The following is a 19,029-nucleotide window of genomic DNA, read 5'->3' as shown; positions in this document are numbered from 1 at the left end:
CCTGGGGCAGAGCCACTGAGCATCTCCTGCTTCCAAAGCCAAATTTTCCTCAAGGCTTCATTATAAAAACCTTAGTAATTCCTATGCATCTAAATGAATGTTTCCTTCCAAATCCTGCCCAAAAATGTCTCATCCTAACTCAAATTATCCTCCTTCACCAATATTAGCCATTAAAAATTCCTGAGAAATAATACCAGTTTGAATATGCAGTCAAAATGTTCTCCTGTCTTATTATGTACAGGTGCTTGAAATCACATCAAGAAATAGCCTGCATGGAAGGTTGCAACATGGGTGTGTGTTAGGGGAACACTCATGAAGCCTTGTGCTTAGCATTCAACGGTTGCCACAAAATTCCTTAGGAGGAAGACTTGAAATCATTATGGTGCTAGAAACATTGTGGAGGCCAGTTGGCAGAGGAAAGTGAAACATTAGAGCCACCAGTGAAGGCTCCTGTTGGGCCCTACCTTGGTGTTTCCCTCCTGCCTCTCTGAGCCTTTCAGCCTGCTATAGCAAGAAATTGTTTACACCTTTGACAGCTGCTCTTAGCCCCTGATTTGGGGCTGGGATTTTCCATGGCACCCTTCCTCCCCACTGAGCTTTCCTGCTTCTTGTTTTTAAGAAGCTGTTTATGCCCCTGATTGGGCTGGAACTTTCACCTCACAGACTTGTCCTATTTTCCTGGTTGGGGATTTTCACCTGCCTTGTTGTTTTTCCACGGCTTTTGCCTCTGGTATATAAGGAGATCTCAGTAAAGCCTTGGTGGCACTCGCTAAAAAGGGGTGACCCGTGTACGTGTTTTCTTTCAACCCCACAAACCTACACCCGATATTCACACACTGTCGGCACAGGCACTGACAATAGGTATCATAATAGAAACTAGTAACTAAATTTAACCAAACTATCACATTAATGCTATGTTTGGTGGTATTTTTTGCCCTCTTAGGACCTGGAAGAGGCTTGAGGTTTTCTAATCCTACTCATAATTTATTATCCTTCCCAACACTATGGGCTTTGTTCTGTTAATGCTAACAGCGGCATCCAATACCTAGGATATTTTCTACTGACATGTGTGACGTGAGACAAAACAGTCCCTGTCATCCCTCACCTGAATAAACTTCCTTAGAGGACAGTGTAGTTGGAGGGTCCTTCTTTCCTCTCCAAGATCGAGAAACATTTCCAGTCTTCAGACAAGTGTGTCACCCATTGTCCAGTGACTGTCTTGAGATGTCCACATTGTCAGCTGAGTGTCATCATCCAGCCTGCCCTGTAATTGTTGTAGATGATTAATAAGGTTCCAGCCCTAGGATTTAATTCAGTGCTACAGAACTTGCCAAACATGCTCAAAGCCCTAGCTGCCACCCTAGTCCTGTGTGCTCTAGAGAAAGAAAATAAAGAACCACATTGTCTATCAAGTTTCTCTTCCAATAGAAGGAGAATCTGCATCCGGTCTTTTAAGTAACTCTAAGCCCCAGCTTCCCCACAGCTCCCTATTTCGATTCCATTATTGGTGGATTTTCAGTAACGCTCACTCTATTTTTGGTGTGCAAAGAATATGCACCATGTCAGTAAAGTGTGTGTGTGTGTGTGTGTGTGTGTGTGTGTGTGTGTGTTCATCCATGAACTCACTATAAATTATTATCAAATGACCCAGAGGACCGTGGAGAAACCTGTCGATGTGCATGCAGAATTATGTTACTACCATTCCATGGCACCTTATAGGGAACACTGAATTAGTGGGCCGATTTAATAGAGCCTAAAACCAGGCTATGCATGGTTTTCGGTAAGATTGTGATGTGCAACACCACAACAGAGATCAGCAGAAGCTTCATTTACTCCATGCTGCTGTTACCAAGGGGAGGCAAAGCCTCATCCCATAGAGAGTCTGGTAGGATCTGATCAAGGGCAATAAACTCAAGGTTGAAATCAAGCCTTTAGAAACAAAGAGAAAAATACAAAGTCAAGGAAAGCAAGAGCTGTCTTTTCTTCCTCTTTTTTTTTTTTTGAGAAGAACCACAAGAGAGACAACCCCTTCCTCAAACTAACAATGCACAAGAGAGACAATACATGAATTAAAAATCAGAAATGAAATGAGGGACATAACAAGAGACACCGAGCAAATTCCAAAATCATTAGTTCTTACTCCCGAGGACTTTACGCCAGAAAACTGGAATATTTATTCGATATTTTTGATTTTGTAGACAGATAACAATTACCAAAGTTAAATCCAGATCTGGGAAGGTATCTGAATAATACCCCTAAGAAAATAGATACACTCATTAAAGGTTGCATACATTATATATTATATTGCTTTCTTTTTGCATGATTAAACCCCTCCAAGGACATTTAGCTGTGTTATAGAAAGTGTTACTTTCAAAACAAAATGACAAAGAGAGAAATTGTGGAGTCACTGAGATACACTTCCCAGACAGGATCAAGGAAAGACGGCTGAGAGATGCAAGCAGGGGCTGGAACGCTGCCCTTGAGAAGGAAATGTTTTTCTCACTTTACTTTACACTATGTTGTACTATGTCCTATTTTGTGGAAGCGGCTCTCATGCTCTCTGGGTTATGACAAGTATATTGTGATACTAGGAAGAGGGGTGATTTGCTATACAGATATTTTAAGGAGAAGCCTTTGCTTAGTCTTACTTCTTTGCCTAGTCTTGCCTCAGTCGTTCCTGGTATCATGGGAATAACGATCTTATTATATCTTGCCAAAAGGGAAAGTGAGGTAATGCATATTCATGCCTGTATAAGGGTTAATAAGCTTGCAGCTGCATGCAGTTGCATCTGCCTTTGCTCTGCATCCCCTGTGTCCTGGTTATTTGTGACCGTACCTGGGCCCCCAACACACTAGATGTTGACACGCATCACCCTTCTCAGTGTCAGGTTTATTTTCTTTCTTTTTTGAAATCTATGATGTGGAGGCGTATTACAGCAACAATATGAAATACCAGGCTGGCATGTATGAAAATTGCTGTGTTTAAGCTAGGTGTGGGGACACGTCCTCAAAAGGAGCTGTTAAGATGGGAAACACATAATGCATTTGTTGCTGGAATTGAGTTGCCTCAGCTGTGTTGCTCTGCCTGCTCAGTGTCCATTCAACATCACTCTGTTTCTAAAGAGGAACTCAAGGTTTGTCCCAGCCGCCTGTGAGCTGTGATATGGGCAGAGAAAGGCCAGGACACAGTGGTGATTTCCCACTCCTCAGTTATGCTGAATTTTCCACTACTGTACTTGTATACACAAGTACAGTGTGGTCAGTTATTATAGATATTTGTCATTTCCTACAGAGGGCAACTATGATTGACTACACCCAATTCTATAAAAAACAAAACTCAGGAAACCTGGCCCTTGGCAGCAATGAATCAAGAAATATCTAGGATGGTGGGGCATGAATTCTGCCAAGTAATGAACTCAGATAGGTGGGGTTGTGAGGAAGATGTATGGTTGAATATCCCAATAGATTCACGTTGTATCATCTTGATTTAATCTAAGGACAAAGAAGTGCAGTATCTCTGATGGCTTTCTTCTAACCCCTTGAAAGGTCCACTGGGGATTGACCTCAGTTCTTCATTCTTCTTGCTGGGGCAGCAACACTCAGGGAAGCTTGAGATTCCATAGGCACAGTATTAGGCTAGAAATGCTGAAGGTGATACTAAGTTGTTCAGATGGTGATACCCATTTCATTTGTTCTTAACCTGGACAAAAGGAAAGACAGATCAAGATCCTTAGAATAAAAAGATCATTTCCAGTTTTTTTCTACCTTTCCTGAATGAAAGACTGGTTGGTAGAGAATGGTAAAAATTCAAGAATTGGTAGATGATGCTTTGAATGAAGGGTGGGTTTCTGTGCTGGTTTTAGACAGGTTCTCAATTACCCCATCTTGTTCTCTACGTTGCTCGTCAGGTTCACTTTGAGCTCAAATAAAGCTGCTTCTACTTTCCAACAGGTAGTCTTACAAAGGGGCCTCCAAGGACTGTGAGGACAGCATTAGCCAATGAGAATTGAGGTGTGTAACCCACAACTATAGCTTTATCTGAAAGACCCTCAGACAGAGGAGATTCTCGCTCCAGTCCTGAGGACAATCACCACCCCATGAACACACAGGACTCAGTCTTGATGTAAAAACAAGAGGTTTACTTTGGGATACCAATGCACTGGGGCTCGACACGGTCCTCACGAGGAGGGATGTAAGGAGCCTCAAACAACAGAAATGTACAGCTTAAACAGTCATTTATGATCACACAGTTCCATTAGCTCAGCTATTTCGGTGCCAAGAATAACTAGGCAGATGTTTCTTGTCCTGGGATAAGGCCGTAACCACATCAATGTAGGTATTTCAGTATGAAGGACGTCTGACTTGATATATGTTTTCTTATCCTGGGGTTCCCAGGACAAGGACCAAGGATATCTGTCTTGGCAGGTGTTTCTGTTCTGGAGTTCCCAGGACAAGGCTATAGTGATGTCAGCCTATAGCACAGCTGCATTCAGTACCCAGGACATCTCACTTCTATAGTGGTCAGTCAGCTTCCCAGAGATGTTTCCTGTCTTGTAATTGCCCTGCAGTAAATGTGTTCTATACCCTCTGTTCTTATGGTCGGGCAGCTTCCTAGAGAGTGGGTGGGAATGTGCTTTCTGTACTTTCTGGTCTATTGTCTAATGTCTAGGGGCTAAGCGAGGGCCAGCTTAAAAGATTCTCATGCTTAAGAAATGGCTGTACTGATATCAAATGGGGATCTTTCATATCCACTTTCTTCCAAGTCTACCAGCCATCTCAGATTGTTGCTGTAATATGCCTGACAATCAAGGACACAGAAAAATAACTTGATACACAGCAAGGACATTGTGATCATATCCTGTGTCGTTATGTATGTTCTGGATGAGGTTTGTTAAAATGACAATATTGCACAAAGCTTTATATAGGACCCATCAAATTAGGGTTAACTATGCACCGTCATAGCTAAAATGGCCTGGTCAGAAGTGACCACTGGATCACTCTTCTGTAACTTCACATGAGAGGCTTGTGCTTTTTGTGTTTTTTATTTTTGTGTTTTTTTCTTATTTATTTATTTATTTATTTATTTATTTATTTATTTATTGCTTTATATGTTGTCAGGAAGATAGTTCAAGTCATGTATCTGCCCCCAAAATCTGAGCTTTGCCACTAATACTGTAAACAGTATTAGTGTATGCATTCAATAAAATAACTTGGTTTTTTTTTTTTTTTAGTACGATAGATGCTTTTGTGTTTTGTGGGGTGATCCATGAAACAGGAGTGAAGATGCTTGTTTCTTACTCTGTCCACTGAGTTATATCTCTAGGCTTGTCCTACTCCTCTGGCTGCATCCCCCCCCCCACATTTGCTGACTATTTTATTTTTCAGATGAAATCACACGTTATAGCTTAGAGAGGCCTGTAAGCAATCCTGCTTTGGTAACTTAAGTGCAAAGAGGAGAGCCCCACACTCAGCCTGAGGGTGCATTCACTGGTGGATCCAATATTTCAGTTTCCTCTGCTAACAGATCACCACATTGTTGCCAGGACCATAATGAATGCAATTCTTTCTCCTAAGGAATCTGGTGGCAACTGTCAAATGTTAAGCACAAAGCTTCAGGTTGTACCTATAACACACACCCACATTGCAACCTACCCTACAGGCTATTTCTGGGTGTGATTTCATGCACCTGCACATGATGAGACAGGAGACCTCTTTGGCTACTTATAGGAACTGGTGTGATTTCTCAGTAATCTTTAATGGGTAATATTGCTGACTGAGGAGAATTTGAGGTAGGATGAAACATTTCTGTGCAGGGATTGGGGAGGAAGCACTCATTTAGATACATAGCAATGACTTAGGTTTTTCCAATCAAGCCTAGAGCCAAATTTGGCTTTGGAAGCATGTGGTGCTCAGTGGCTATGCCACAGGGAAGTCCCCTGAAAAGGGCACATCAGCTTTTGCTCAGTACAGGGAGAACATTAGCAGGGAGGCAAAGTCTGTTATCCATGACATCAGCCGTCCCTTCGTGGACATTCTATTGTCTCCTAGAGAGACCTTGGAATCCCTGTGATGTCACCAGTATCGTTGTGACAACCAATTCCCTACTTTTTCTCTTAGTGTCCAAAGGATATATCCACAGACATGTTTGCCCGTCTTTGTAGGCACTTTGGGAGAGTTGATGTTGATAGAGAAGAGTCTAGAGTGAAGCAAACGAAACCTAAAGGTAATGATGGACACAGGACATGGGGAATGTGGAGTAAGTTCTGGGCAGTGTATGTTGAGCTTCCTGTCAGGGGTGAGTGTGGGGGCCTTCAGCTGGCCTTTATAGCAATGGGCCACAACCACTGGAACATCTCCACAGATATTGAATTCCATGCTTATCACAATTCCTGAAAGTCAAGGTTTTCACATCATTAGTTTCTCCATAACCACATGGAGGATATGGCAATGCCTATGCTATTATTGGGTGAACTTCTAGTCTTTACTTTTACAGTGCATTCGGTATGTTAAATTGATATAATAACACCATAAGTAGTCATGGAGGGTATAACTTTTCTGAATTAAACAGGGCATCAATGTACTTCACTTTCATTGCTTCTTTAAATTCAGTGACTATCTGACAGTAGTAAGAGGGAGAGAATTGTGCTCCTGACATGACCTTATATTCTCAGAACTCCTCTTACTACCTCTGGCTGACGGGGCCACTCTTACCTTCATATATTAGAGGTTCTGTGTGGAAGATATTTTTCTACAGTAGCCAAACTATATGGGGCAGGTAGAGAAACAGCCTGTAACCTACTGACACTTCTGGGGCATTTGTCATTTCAGTAGGGGGAATTAATATGTCTGTTGACCATGTCCTCCCCCTATATGACATTTTAATGCAAAGTTATTGGACTAGAGTAACAGTGTAGGATATCTGAGTATCCCTGATCAATCAAGTCATTGTGGATGCTGAATTGATGATCTGACTTCTGAAACCAGAGGGGTGAGGGTCCTGAAACCAGGTTGTAGCCTGCGTACCTGATAATAATCCTGGAGAAGGCATCTCTCTGGTACTTGTAAGCCTGTGTGGGCAGGCATAGGGAACACCTGGCTGCTTACATCTCTTGGTCTCTATATAGTAGTGGGGGAACTGTGATCCACTTAGGAGGCCTCTTACACATAGACCAAACTCCTTGTAGTGACACTGGCTTCCAACCATGTTCTCCTGTTTGGACCTCACTGTGGTCTGTGTATGCTCTATGCATTCGCCCCATGCAGGTTCACTTGTGTTCTTCTACCTACAGAGGCCTGCAGACAGACGTTATCCCCTGAAAATATCCTAAACAAGGTGCAGGCCAACGAGGAAGAGGAGAGGCTGAATAGAGAACTGGAGCTAACTACCAAGGAGAGAAATGAGCTGACAGATCGCCTCCTTTATGTGACAGGTGGATCCATGAGCAAGAGGTATGCATTGCTCCAAACAAACGACCTTGTTCTAAACCTCATCTCCCATAGAGAGGAGATTCAGAACCTGACCCTTACTGAGGAGTGAGATTGAAAATGGACTCTGTGATTCCTCCTGTTGAAAATCTGAACTTGTGATGTGAGTGAAGAATTCAGGGATAAAGTCACTGGAGCATGAGTTCCCAGTGTACAATTGGAAAGCCCTTGACAGGTGGCAGTTTGCAAGGTTCTAGGTGCTTTGAGTTTGTGGACAGTGTTTGTACTTGCTAGGAAGGTAACTGAACGCTATCATCTCCTGGCAGCACCCTTAGGTGACAGGTCCCACATTGTTCATCTCCATGCTTAACTAGAAGGCCTGAGGCTCAGGCCTATTCCTTCTTGTCTGTGTGCCTTAAACACTGAGACAGTAATGGTGCATACATTTCTACTGATTCCCATTGTGCTCTTTCCATTTTTGTCTCTCTCATTCTCTGAGTCTGTTTGCTTTTCTTTTCTTGTGGGTGTGTCCCAGTTTGTGTGTCTGTGTGTGCACAAGTCTGCATGCATATGCACAACTTTTATATGTTTCTATGTCCCTGCACACTTGGAATTTAGGGGTCTGTTTTTTAACCTCAGGATATACCTGTATAATAGTTTCATGGAGGTGTAAGTGCTTTATTTTGGAAGCCCCACTTTCAACAGTAAAGTTCTTTGCCTGTGTGGTCACATTTGTCTATACATTTGTATGCCTTGGGCAGATTATAAGTTTGTGGCAATATCTGGTCTCATCTCCAGAATTATGTGTACTGTCTGCCTCTAGAATATTAGTTATTCAGCTTGTAGCATTCCACTTGTCAAAACAGGAAAAATGAAATCAGAGGTTTCTGGATGTGTGTGTGTGTGTGTGTGTGTGTGTGTGTGTGTGTGTGTGGTTGGGTAAGCTCTGTGGCCTAGGCTCTTGACAGCATAACAGGTTTGAATGCAGATCCAGGTCTCCTGATTGAAAAAAGTGAGCCAGGGAACCCTTTATCTGGGTGCTTAGCTTCTGTTGTCCTGGGCACACAATTCCAAGTTTCTGAAGCTGAAGAAGATCCAAATATGTAGAATTCAGAAAGTGTCCTTCCAGGCATGGGGTAGTACAGGACACAGCCTGAGTTCATATAATCCTAGACCTCGATGTTCATTGGGTTCTATCTTCCTGGGGCCAGCCCCTACTTCAGGCCAAATCCATTTTATGAAAACTTGAAGATAAAGGAGAAAGAGGTCATGTCATTACTGCACAACTTAGACACAAAGAACATTGAACATCGTGAGAAATTTCAGGAGCTCAAGAAGGAGATTAACTTCTATCGGTAAGTACTGGTCAGAAGGGCCCATCACTTGTGGAATGGCCATGTCTGCCTCTCTTTGTTCTGGACCGGAGGGTCTGCAGCTCTGGGCCCATCTCTTCTGCTGTTTAAATATCACTGTGCCGTAGGTCTTTTGGACTCAGTTTCAGTTCCATAAGAGACTGTCATTTATCACCACAGTGTCTATGCATCTTTAGAAGGCTCTGGATAGGACTACACTGATTCAGGCATCAGAGTGTTATTAGGCCAACCTGCGGCTCTGGGGTCATACCAGGTTTAACAAAGCTCAATGTGTGGACCACATGGTTAGCATGACCTCCCTTTGTTTTACTGTCCTCTTGTGGTTGTTTACTGCCTACCAATTGATGCTGTCCCGATGCATTGGGCTCTCATGGGTAGTTGTAGATCCCTTGTTCTTTTGGACAGACATGGACTGTTATTGGTGCTTGGGTCACAGAAACAATTTATTCTTCCCTGGATTGGCCGTTTGCTGTTTGTGCAGCAGCCTTACATGTATGGAGATGTATTCTATGAAGTCTTTATGGGTATCTGGGTCCTGGTGGACTTTGTGGGATTTGGCAGTTGGAATGGGAGGAAGAGGCTTCAGGATCTTACTATGCAGAGTGTGTTTCCAGCAACCTGCACAGCCGGCTCCTGATGGACCAGGCATGTATGAAGAAGAAGTTGGTCACATTGAAGCAGGAGAGCAAGGAGGTACAGCGATATTTGTTTGAGTTGAACCGGAAAGATGAAGATGAACAGGAGAAGACCAGCAACCTCCAGACCCAGCAAAATGTGGTAGGAACAAGCAGCTGAGTCAGATTAACAATGTCTGATACCATTTGCCTATTGGATACATCTTTGCTTCCCCTATCATCTTTCTAATCTCCCCACACCCAATCAGTCACCCACTTCATGTGATAGAGTTATTCATTGCTCTGTCTATGCACAAGTATTCTGGGATGTTAACCACTTTTCAGAAACTGAATTATTGGCAATTATACTTCTCTGCCCTTTTTGAAACTGCAGTCCAGAAATGGTGACAGAGGAATAACATATCATATGACTGCATCTCCCTATCACAGATTGGATGCTATGAAGAGTTTTGAACGAGTTCTTGGTCGTGTGACAAAGGTCATACAGGGGTCATGTTATGGTTGGAAGCACCTTGTAGGGATAAGAACCAAGTGCAAATGGCAAATGAGTCCTGGTCATTGGCTTTGATCTGGGTATCATGTGGCCTTCTATTTCTTCCTGCACCCCAATTAGGTCTCTCCCCATTTCCCCATTTCTGGTTTGCACTGGTAGAGTCTGAGGAGCAGCTTGTTCTGCCACAGTACTGTGAGGGTTGCTGGTGATGTTCCCAGCCTGCAGAGATATCAGCAATGATTTCAGTGAAAAGATCAGTGCTGTCTGTCCAATGTAGCTGAGGGGACAGAAGGCAGCAACTTGACAGCTGGTATGCATGTCCCCACCAAATCAGTGTCTTAATAGCTGCCTTGTCCTCCCAGGTCTCAGAAACTGCAGGACACATGGCATAGGACGGATCCCAGGAAGACAGCCCCCTGAGAAATGAGTTTCTCTCTCAGGAGTTCCCTGTGACGACAATCCTCACAGTCAAAGACTTTTTGGGGGAATATTCTTCTTCTCAGATAATTTCCTCAATGTATAGAAACCCTAAATTTATGTATCCGTATGCCAGCCTGTCTCATTGAGGTTTTTCTCCTCTCTCCTACCGACAACACCATTTGAGAGACAACTGAGGGGACTGCCTTGACATCTCACGTCCTAGAGGAGAAACAGCACTACAACTGTGTATCTAAATATTCATTAAGAATATGCTGTTAAGAAATGTTTTTGGTTATGATTTTCATTGAAGTTTTCTTTTTGTTATTTCATAGTTATATATTCTTGTTACTGTTTTTCATTTTTATACCATTTTAGTTGTTCATTTTATGCCTGTTTTTTGTAAATTGTATTCCTTATGAATAAAAATTGATTTGTAACTCTTGACTCTTAAGACCATCTTATTCAAGGGTCCTTTCCCCTCCTGTAGACTTAGAACTGACAGCTGGATATGGATCTTTGCATGATCCAGTGAATTCAAAGCCACCAAGGGGTACACAGGGTGATAGTGTCTTTTGTGTGGATAATGTGACTTTTTTTATGGACACACACTTTATGATGTAATCACTGACATACTGTATCCATGCTGTCATGTGTTCTGCTCATCCTAGTCTATATCTGTCTACAACACACATTCCTTATTGACTGTGTGCACCAGATATTGAGTAACACACACTCATGCCTGTAGAGCTGCAGAAAAAATGACAACTTTCACAAAGGAATATAGAATAATCCTAATCGAGAACCATGTGCCTCAGTTTTTCTTACAATACAGCATTAGTATTAAACCACAAAGATAATGACCATCAACGTCATTTTGGGAAATAGGTTTTTATAGGTGCTGTTTCACTTGATCATTCATATGCTGTGTTTTTTATTGTTGCTGATTATATTTATTTTTATCATGTAACTCAATGGATCTTTTTTTTTCAAATGTATGTCTGGGCCACTCCTGAGTGCATTTCCCTCATGATCCAAAAGAGGGAATAGCATTCCCCATTGTAGATGATTGTTAGGGACCATGTGGTTCTTCTGAGAGAGCAGCAGATGCTCTAACCTGGGAGTCATCACCACAGCTCCTGTAGGTAGCTTTTGTCCTTCCAGGGCATGTGCTATACTAGATGGACGCCATCATCTCCCATTAAGGAGAGAGATCTCAGGAGATGTGTATGTACAGGTGGTTGAGCAGTGCCTGCTCAATGTGGTAGGCTGCAGGGCAACCAACTGAACCCCAGCCCTGCTCCACCTGCATTCTTCGAGGCAGAGTTTCTATAGCCCAGGATGGTCTAGAATTCATCATCTACCTATGTCTTTTTTCCACTAATGCTAGGATGAGGAGCATATGTCCTCCACACCCTTCTTTCCAAACAATGAACATGCTCATGGTCTGGTTATCACATGGCCATGAGGGAGGTAAATAACACTCAGCCAAAACAGAGGCGCATTGCCACAGTCACACAGACAGCCTGGACAGATCTGACACGATCAGCACCAGGTTTGACTGCCACTACTTGAAGCAAGGTCCTCCAGTGTTAGGACAACCATTCAAACAGCAAAGAAGGAACCTGTTCCCAGCATCCGAGGAGTGGGAGACCCAGAAACCCATGTGTCAATGTGGCCATTTGGAAAATGGAAGTGGGGAGGCAGGGAAGCAGCCAGAACTGGACACAGTTGCAGGGACCCAGGCAAAGAGGGAATATTGGGGCAGAGTCCATGAGATGTCAGTAGGCAACAGGCCAGCTGGGACTAGTGTGGGTACAGGGCTTCTAGTGTGGGTGAGAGAGGAGCAAAAGTAGCAATGGTCAGATTCTGATGCAGCATAAAGATGGGAAGGAGCTTAGACCGTCTCAGTGTCGTATAGGGACATTATAGACACTGATGGGCAGTGTGGGGATTGCAGGTCCCTTATAGTGGTCTCTGCAGGTGTCAGGGCTCTGTCAGACCTATGACTATCAGGCAGGCTCTGAGTGCAAGTGAGAGTCACGGGACAGGCCCTGTGTACAGCCTGGTTTGGGGACATTTCCAGGTGCCCCATGGACTGCAAAATAAAGGCAAAGGAAACAGGGAAGCCAGCAGTTCCCATGCACAGGACATATACTAGTAGACCTTTCTAGAATTTCCATAGACCATCTGTCACTAGTCCTCACTATAGAAGGCACCAGCATTCTGCCCTCTACTTCAATTGGTGAGACAGCTAGTCTAACTCCAGCAGTAAGGCCTCAGGGAAGACAGTAAGAACTCACAGGTGACCTCTTTTACTATTGAAACAGGCTCTTCCTATGGAGCCCAGAGTGACCGTAGGGTCGTAATTCTCCTGCCTCACAGTGACTGTAAATTCAAATCTACCTTCAAGAGCAATTGATTCATAGCACAGGGGGGAAGATCAGATTAAGGCTATCTAAAGGCCCCAGGGTGGTAGGATTACCAGGGTCCTAGTAAGTTTCTCCAGCCTTAATTACAACCTGAGTCAGTCCTGCTGTGTGGGATATCGCCTGCTGCCCAGTGATATCACAACTTGGAATTCTTTGTCAAATATAAGCTGTTATGGGAATGAAGTAGCCACACAATAAACACTGGTCTGGATACTCCTAGGTCAAGAATCCCCTGTTGGAAATGCCTTGGACCGCACCATTTTACATTCCGGATCCTTCTGGCTTTTTAGCAGATTTATAAATACAAAAAAGAAAAATGGGCATAGTAATTTAAGCCTATGATCCCAGTCATGGGAAACTGAGTCAGGGTGATGGAAGACTGTAAGTTCCAGGGCAACCTGTGTTTCAAGAAAAAAAAAAAAAAGGCATGGTGAAGATTCCACTCAAGTAGAAACCAAAAGGCTTTCACATGGGGCCTGCCATCCACTGGTCAGCACTCCCATCGTCACAGCCACAGGGAGACACTGGGGAATTTTTCCCACTGTCTCTCTTTGGGATGCAGTCCACCCCATGATTCTATGTGAGGAATGCCCCAAAGGTTGCATCATGTGAGGGACCTAGATAGTTCCAGGATTGGGAGAATTCAGGAGTTTATAATTAGGGATGATCTACAGCTATGGCAAAGCCTTTTCCCTCCACATGGCAGCCCCAGGTTTGGCCCCAACAGTAAAAATAAAATCCCCCCAAAATAATGCCAACAAAATATCACGAAGCCTAAACATCTGACCAGTCTCCTCAAAAGTGCACAGGAACCTGACTCCACATTTAGGACCCACTATGGCCTCTGTGACCTGTGAGAAGGAATCTAATATGGGAATTAGTACAGTATGACTTATCCTTATGGATATCTTTGGTGACAATCACCACCTGACCCCTGAAAACCCATCTACTTGGGAGGCTCAGCACTCATGTCACCAAAAAAGCCCAGATCCTAGGGCCAGCATGGGCAGGAGGTGAAGAAAGTTTGTCTCTCGGGAACATCAGTTGCTGCTCCTGGCCTGACTCTATCCTCAGGAAACAATGTCGCCCCAGAAAGTGTGGGTGTCAATGGCTCTTCCCAGGCCAAGACTGGGATACTGCTTAAGTTTCACAATGCACAGCAGTGCTCACTCTAGAGCTAAATGTTCTACAGCTGAAAGGGGTGGGTGCTCTGCTGGCCACGCCCCTCCCCTGCAGTATTTACTGCACTCAGAGTGGTGCTTCAGATGTGAGGCACTTCTTGAGGCTACTCCCGTGGAGAATGGCAGATTCATCAGAACAGGGAACAGGGTGAGTTCAGAGCACAGCTGGGAGGAATTTAGGGGTGTCAAGCCATGACTAAGACCAGATCCTGTGCTGACAGGCAGTTGAGCTGGAGAACTGGCATCCAAAGTGTGACTACCTGAATTCCTCTTAGACCAAAAGCCCTGGATCTGAGCTACTTTGCTGCATTCTCCTGAGCAGGGTCCCAGAAGCAGCTCAGAATCGGGGTTGTGCATGGACTTTGGTGCTGGCAGCAGGTGGCTTAGCCACAAAGTGCCCAGCTTTCCCATCTGTGCCCACTCAAACTCCTCTGTTTCATTTTAGGTGTGTTTGGTATAGTTTTGAGACAGGGTATCTTGTAGCAGCCCAACTAGCTTTGAGCAACACTGTAACATAAAAATAACCTTGAATTCAAGATCCTCCAACCCCTCTATCCCAAGTCCTGGAATTAAGACCTCCAGCTGTGACCATTTTACTGCAGCATAGGATCCATCTGTATTAGAGTGAGCTTTGGAAATACTGGAGCTCCGACTGTTCCTTAGAATTCAGGTTTCCTTAATTCTTAGCAGGAGTTTTGTGATGATGCTGATGAGAGAGTCAGGAGTTACACTGGGAGAGGTAACAGTCCTGGCAGCCCTGAGTGCTCAGTGAAAGTCAAGACAGAAGCCTGCTGATTAGCACCTGAGTGAAAGTGGGAGGATTCAGAGTTCAAGAACAGACTCAGTTACATACCTAAGACCATATTGCAACATTTTTGTTTCGTTTTTGGCTTGTTTTCTTTGAGACAAGGTGTTAATATATAGCCCTGGCTGTCCTGGAACTCACAATGCCTCTACCTCCCAATGGATTGAATTAAAGGCATGTGCCAACATGCACTGCCACTAAATAATTTTTAATTAAACTTTCGGGCAAAATCCAGTAATCCCAGTGCTTAAGAGGCCGAGGCAGGGAGATATCTGTTTTCCTGACAAGTCTGGTCTACAGAGAGCATATCAGAACTGCCAGGGCCGAACAGAGAAACCCTGTCTCAAAAAATAAACAACAAAATGTGTTTTTTTTTTTTAAAGAAAAGAGGACGGGGGGGGGGGTTGGGGATTTAGCTCAGTGGTAGAGCGCTTGCCTAGGAAGCACAAGGCCCTGGGTTCGGTCCCCAGCTCCGGAAAAAAAAAAATAGGAACGATTTGTCAGAGAATTAGAGGCAGAGATCCAAAAGATATTGGGCAGTTCAGAGTCTAGCTTCTGAGATGATACTGGACACCCTGGGGTTAGAGTGGGGATTCGCATCTTGGACTGGTAGACAGAGGGTGGCTTCAGGGATGGAAGGCTCAGTCAGTCATTAGTCAGGATTCTCAATCAAGAGGGTGTTGTAAGATCCAAAATGTGTGAGCAGTGTTCTGCATGAGACTAGAAGAACCCGCCTACCCATACAAAACAGCCAATGAAGAGTAATCACAAGCATACGTCTGGAGGTCCATGGAGAGGTTAACGTCCACCTTAGTGTGGATTCTTCAGAGCACAGGTGGAGAGGAGTAGAAGAGCTGATGGTGGCTGAGGCAGGAGAGGAGTTCGGGTGTGAATTTGAGCCAGTAAAACGAAGCTTGGAGGTCGGGCAGAGCAATGAGAGGTCTAACAGCATAGCTGTTGATATCCTTCAGATTAATTTGTCTTAAGAGCCTCATGCCATAGCCAAGGACAGGAGTAGATCTGACTATTGGGTGGCTGGGATCACATAGCCCAACAGGTTTGGCCTTGCCTCTGTGGGATTCCAAGTCTCTCCCTTTAGACACAGTCATGGTGAAGGTGTAGTAGTAAAGGTGCAGATGGCTTTGCAATGCTTGGCTTATGGTGTTGAGTACTTCATGCTCCACAGAGCTAGGGAATGTCCTAGAAGCCAGGGAGGCTGAGCCATGAGGAAGACAGGTCTCTGGGAGAGAGAAATGATAACCAAAGTCACTAAGAACTTCCTGAATCACAGTGTCTGTTAACCATATATTTTATTTACTTATTTTATGTGCCTGAGTGTTTCACCTAATAAATGCTTGTGCACCATGTGGTATGTGTGGTGCCCGTGAAGTCCAGACTGATTCCCTAGAATTGCAATTACAGGCTAATACGAGCCACCATGTGGGCACTGGGAACTGAACCCTGGTCTTCTGCTCTTAGCCACTAAACCAACCATCTCTTCAGCACCACCCCCCAATTGTATAGTCATTAAGATTTAACCATTTGGCCTTCAGTATTTGAATTAATACAGATGTGACAAGAGTTATAGTTAACATGGTGGTTCAGGTATAGACAGGCAGGCATCTCATTGTATACAAAATATGAATCCTTCCTTCCTTCCTTCCTTCCTTTCTTTCTTTCACTTCTTTCTTCCTTCCTTTCTTTCTTTCTTTCTTTCTTTCTTTCTTTCTTTCTTTCTTTCTTTCTTTCTTTCTTTCTCTTTTTGTTTTACTCTTGGAGACAGTGTTGTTTTTTGTGTAGCTGACCTGGAATTAGCTCTGTAGAGGAAGCTGGCCTAGAATTCAGAAATCTGTCTGCATCTGCCTCCCAAGTGTTAGGATCAAAGGCCTGTGCCACCACCACCACCACACATCCTTCTGTTTAAAGGAAAAATGTAGTCTTACAGGTCAGCATGAGTTTAGCACCGGTATAGACATTTTCCTAGGCCTCAGGAGTCTAGAGTTCATGAAGGATTTGCTGCCTTCCCCTTTAGCCCTGGCTAACTATGAAAGCTCCACACACATGGGTGTTTGCTTCATTAGAGTCTGGAGGATGAGGGTCACAGGCTGAGGTAACTGTGTAGAGCAAAGGATGCCTGGTGAAGGTCAAGTGGGTAAAATGCTGAAATGCTAAGGGAAGAGGCCTATGGTTGGCGCCTCCTACACCTGAGACTTCCAACCCAGAAAAGCAGGGGGTAGAGAGTGAGGATGCAGAGTGCACACAGGTCAGGAAAAGGCCATGTTCCTGAATCCTCCATGAGTGGTGAGCAGGCTCTGGGGCACCATGAGGGAAATCAGGAGCTTCTGCACTTTGTAGAATTACAGGGTTCCATGTTACCTCACATGCCCATGATTTGCCCCCTGCTGCAGGGAGAAGCCAACACCAGAAGCCTCCAGCTCCCAGCCCTGCTTTTGCCATGTAGGTTTACCCGGAAGAGCTTGGAAGTCCCTGGACCTGGAGTCTCAGGTGGTTGTGAGCCACCTGACCCTGGTGCTGGAGACTGAACTCAAGTCTTCTGCAAGAGCAGCAAAGACCCGTGCGCTGCCTGGCCCATCCAGGGCTGTGAAATGGTGTTTATTTTCATCTGAACAAGCCCAACAACAGTTTAGGTCCCTAGAAGCCACATGAACCTGGATGCAGTAGAGTCTGTCATCCAGCCCTTCCCACCGGGAGATAGGAGCCTAAAGTGGACAGTCTCTAGGATTAGGGGGAAGGGCTAGCCTAGCATACACAGCCATGGACGAGAGGTAGAAGGTGAGGACCTGTGCTCAGGTTGTCCCTGACCTTTACACAAGCACATGAGCACCTGTACTCACAGAAACACCATACAGACATAGGTGAGAAAAGAAATAAAACAAACAACATTGAAAATACAATATACTGGGGCTGGAGGGATGGCTCAGTGGTTAAGACCACTGACTGCTCTTCCAGAGGATCTGAGTTCAATTCCCAGCAACCACACTGTGTCTTATAACCATTTCTAATCTCATCTTCTACCCTCCACTGTTGTGTCTGAAAACAGGGACAGTGTTCTGACTCATATGGACAAAATAAATAGTTTTTGTTTTAATCCTTTTCTAAAAAAAGAAACCCATTTGTGACACATGATCATTGTGTGATTCCAAATGTCCCTAAGTCAGTACAGTCCTATTGCTACATGGTCACCAGTGGTGTCAGCCTTGGTAATAGAATGGCACAGTTGAAAAGATGCTGGTCACAGTGACCAGGCAGCCTAGAAAGCTCACCATGAGCAGAGAAGGCTATGCTGTGTCCTAGTCCTCTACCCCACACTGCCCCTCATCCCTACGAATAGAGCAAAAAAGAACAGATGAGGAATCTTCCAGGTTTCTTTCCTCTTTGATTTCTTTATTAACCTAGCCCCTGTGCTACATGTAACCTTGTCACATCCTCTGTCCCATCCCTAAGCCCTCATACCTGTCAGATAAGACAGGGATCTTGCTTTGGGGGGGAAGTTCTGGTCCCTCTCTGTCCTAAGAGGCTCTGAGCCATCGCTGAAAGAGAGTCCTCTGAGGATTGAGGGAAGTCCATAGCCCGTGCTCTGACTTCCAGGAAGGTTTGAGGAAGGTGGTCCTCTTCTTGTGGTGCCTCTAGTAGGAGCAGCCCACACTTGGGCCCAGCTCCCACTATCAGGAAAAGACAGGTGGCTCTGGTCTTTGCACAGCTCCAGCGGAATGAACAGTGCATCTCTCCTCTCTCTCTTGCAGGAAGTCTCAGCCTCTGGTGCAGGTGATGTTCCCAAGGCAAAGAAAAGGGAAGTGCAGAATGAGGACTCCCAGGATCCTTTAAAACCTTGTCTGCATTGTCTTCATTAATTTTTCTGTTTAAGTTTTATTCCATGTGTATTGATCTCATTGTAGGGGTGTGCATTCCAAAGCATGAGTGTTGAAGGTAGAGGAAAAAGCATGGGAGTCACTTTATCCTACCGTGTGTGGTCCCAGGCTCTGAACCGGGTTGTTTAGCTTGGCTACAAAGAACTTTCATACTGAATTTCCTGCTGGCTCTGATTTCAGGGAGAGCGTCTAATAGAGCCCAGATTGGCCAGGAAACTACTGATCATTCTGCCTCAAGTATTGCCATCTAGTTCATGAAAGGGTTGAGTTATTGACATGAGGATCTGGGGATGGGCAGAGGTGCATGACTGAGGCTATCTCTGCTCAGTGGCATGCCTTTGGGGACTGATAGTTTTCATCACTGAGATGTCATTTGAC

At 44.5% G+C, this 19,029-nt stretch overlaps 3 protein-coding genes across 5 annotated transcripts in view; 2 read left to right on the top strand and 1 right to left on the bottom strand.

Moving 5' to 3' along the window:
• LOC134483411 (disks large homolog 5-like) overlaps window positions 1-19,029 on the top strand; it is a 230,132-nt gene that overhangs the window by 78,898 nt on the left and 132,205 nt on the right. The gene's annotated exons all lie outside the window — the stretch shown is intronic.
• The window catches only part of LOC147999322 (disks large homolog 5-like), a 42,619-nt gene that overhangs the window by 20,939 nt on the left and 2,651 nt on the right, over window positions 1-19,029 (bottom strand). For both annotated transcript variants that reach the window (XM_087596592.1, XM_087596591.1), the window contains exon 2: window positions 1,106-1,264. The gene's annotated coding sequence lies outside the window, so the exon portion shown is untranslated. The remainder of the gene's footprint in view (window positions 1-1,105; window positions 1,265-19,029) is intronic.
• LOC147999323 (disks large homolog 5-like) lies at window positions 5,389-10,781 on the top strand. Its single transcript, XM_087596584.1, has 5 exons — window positions 5,389-6,223; window positions 7,290-7,449; window positions 8,637-8,780; window positions 9,413-9,575; window positions 10,289-10,781. The coding sequence occupies exons 1-5, from the start codon at window positions 6,142-6,144 to the stop codon at window positions 10,316-10,318; spliced, it is 579 nt and encodes a 192-aa protein (XP_087452710.1). The 5' UTR covers window positions 5,389-6,141; the 3' UTR covers window positions 10,319-10,781.

This window comes from Rattus norvegicus, chromosome 19 (genome assembly GCF_021556685.1).
Source record: "Rattus norvegicus strain SHRSP/BbbUtx chromosome 19, alternate assembly SHRSP_T2T, whole genome shotgun sequence".
NCBI classification, from domain to species: Eukaryota; Metazoa; Chordata; class Mammalia; order Rodentia; family Muridae; genus Rattus; species Rattus norvegicus.
The sequence above is the reverse complement of the archived record's forward strand: the minus strand, read 5'-3'. Positions and strand labels throughout refer to the sequence as shown.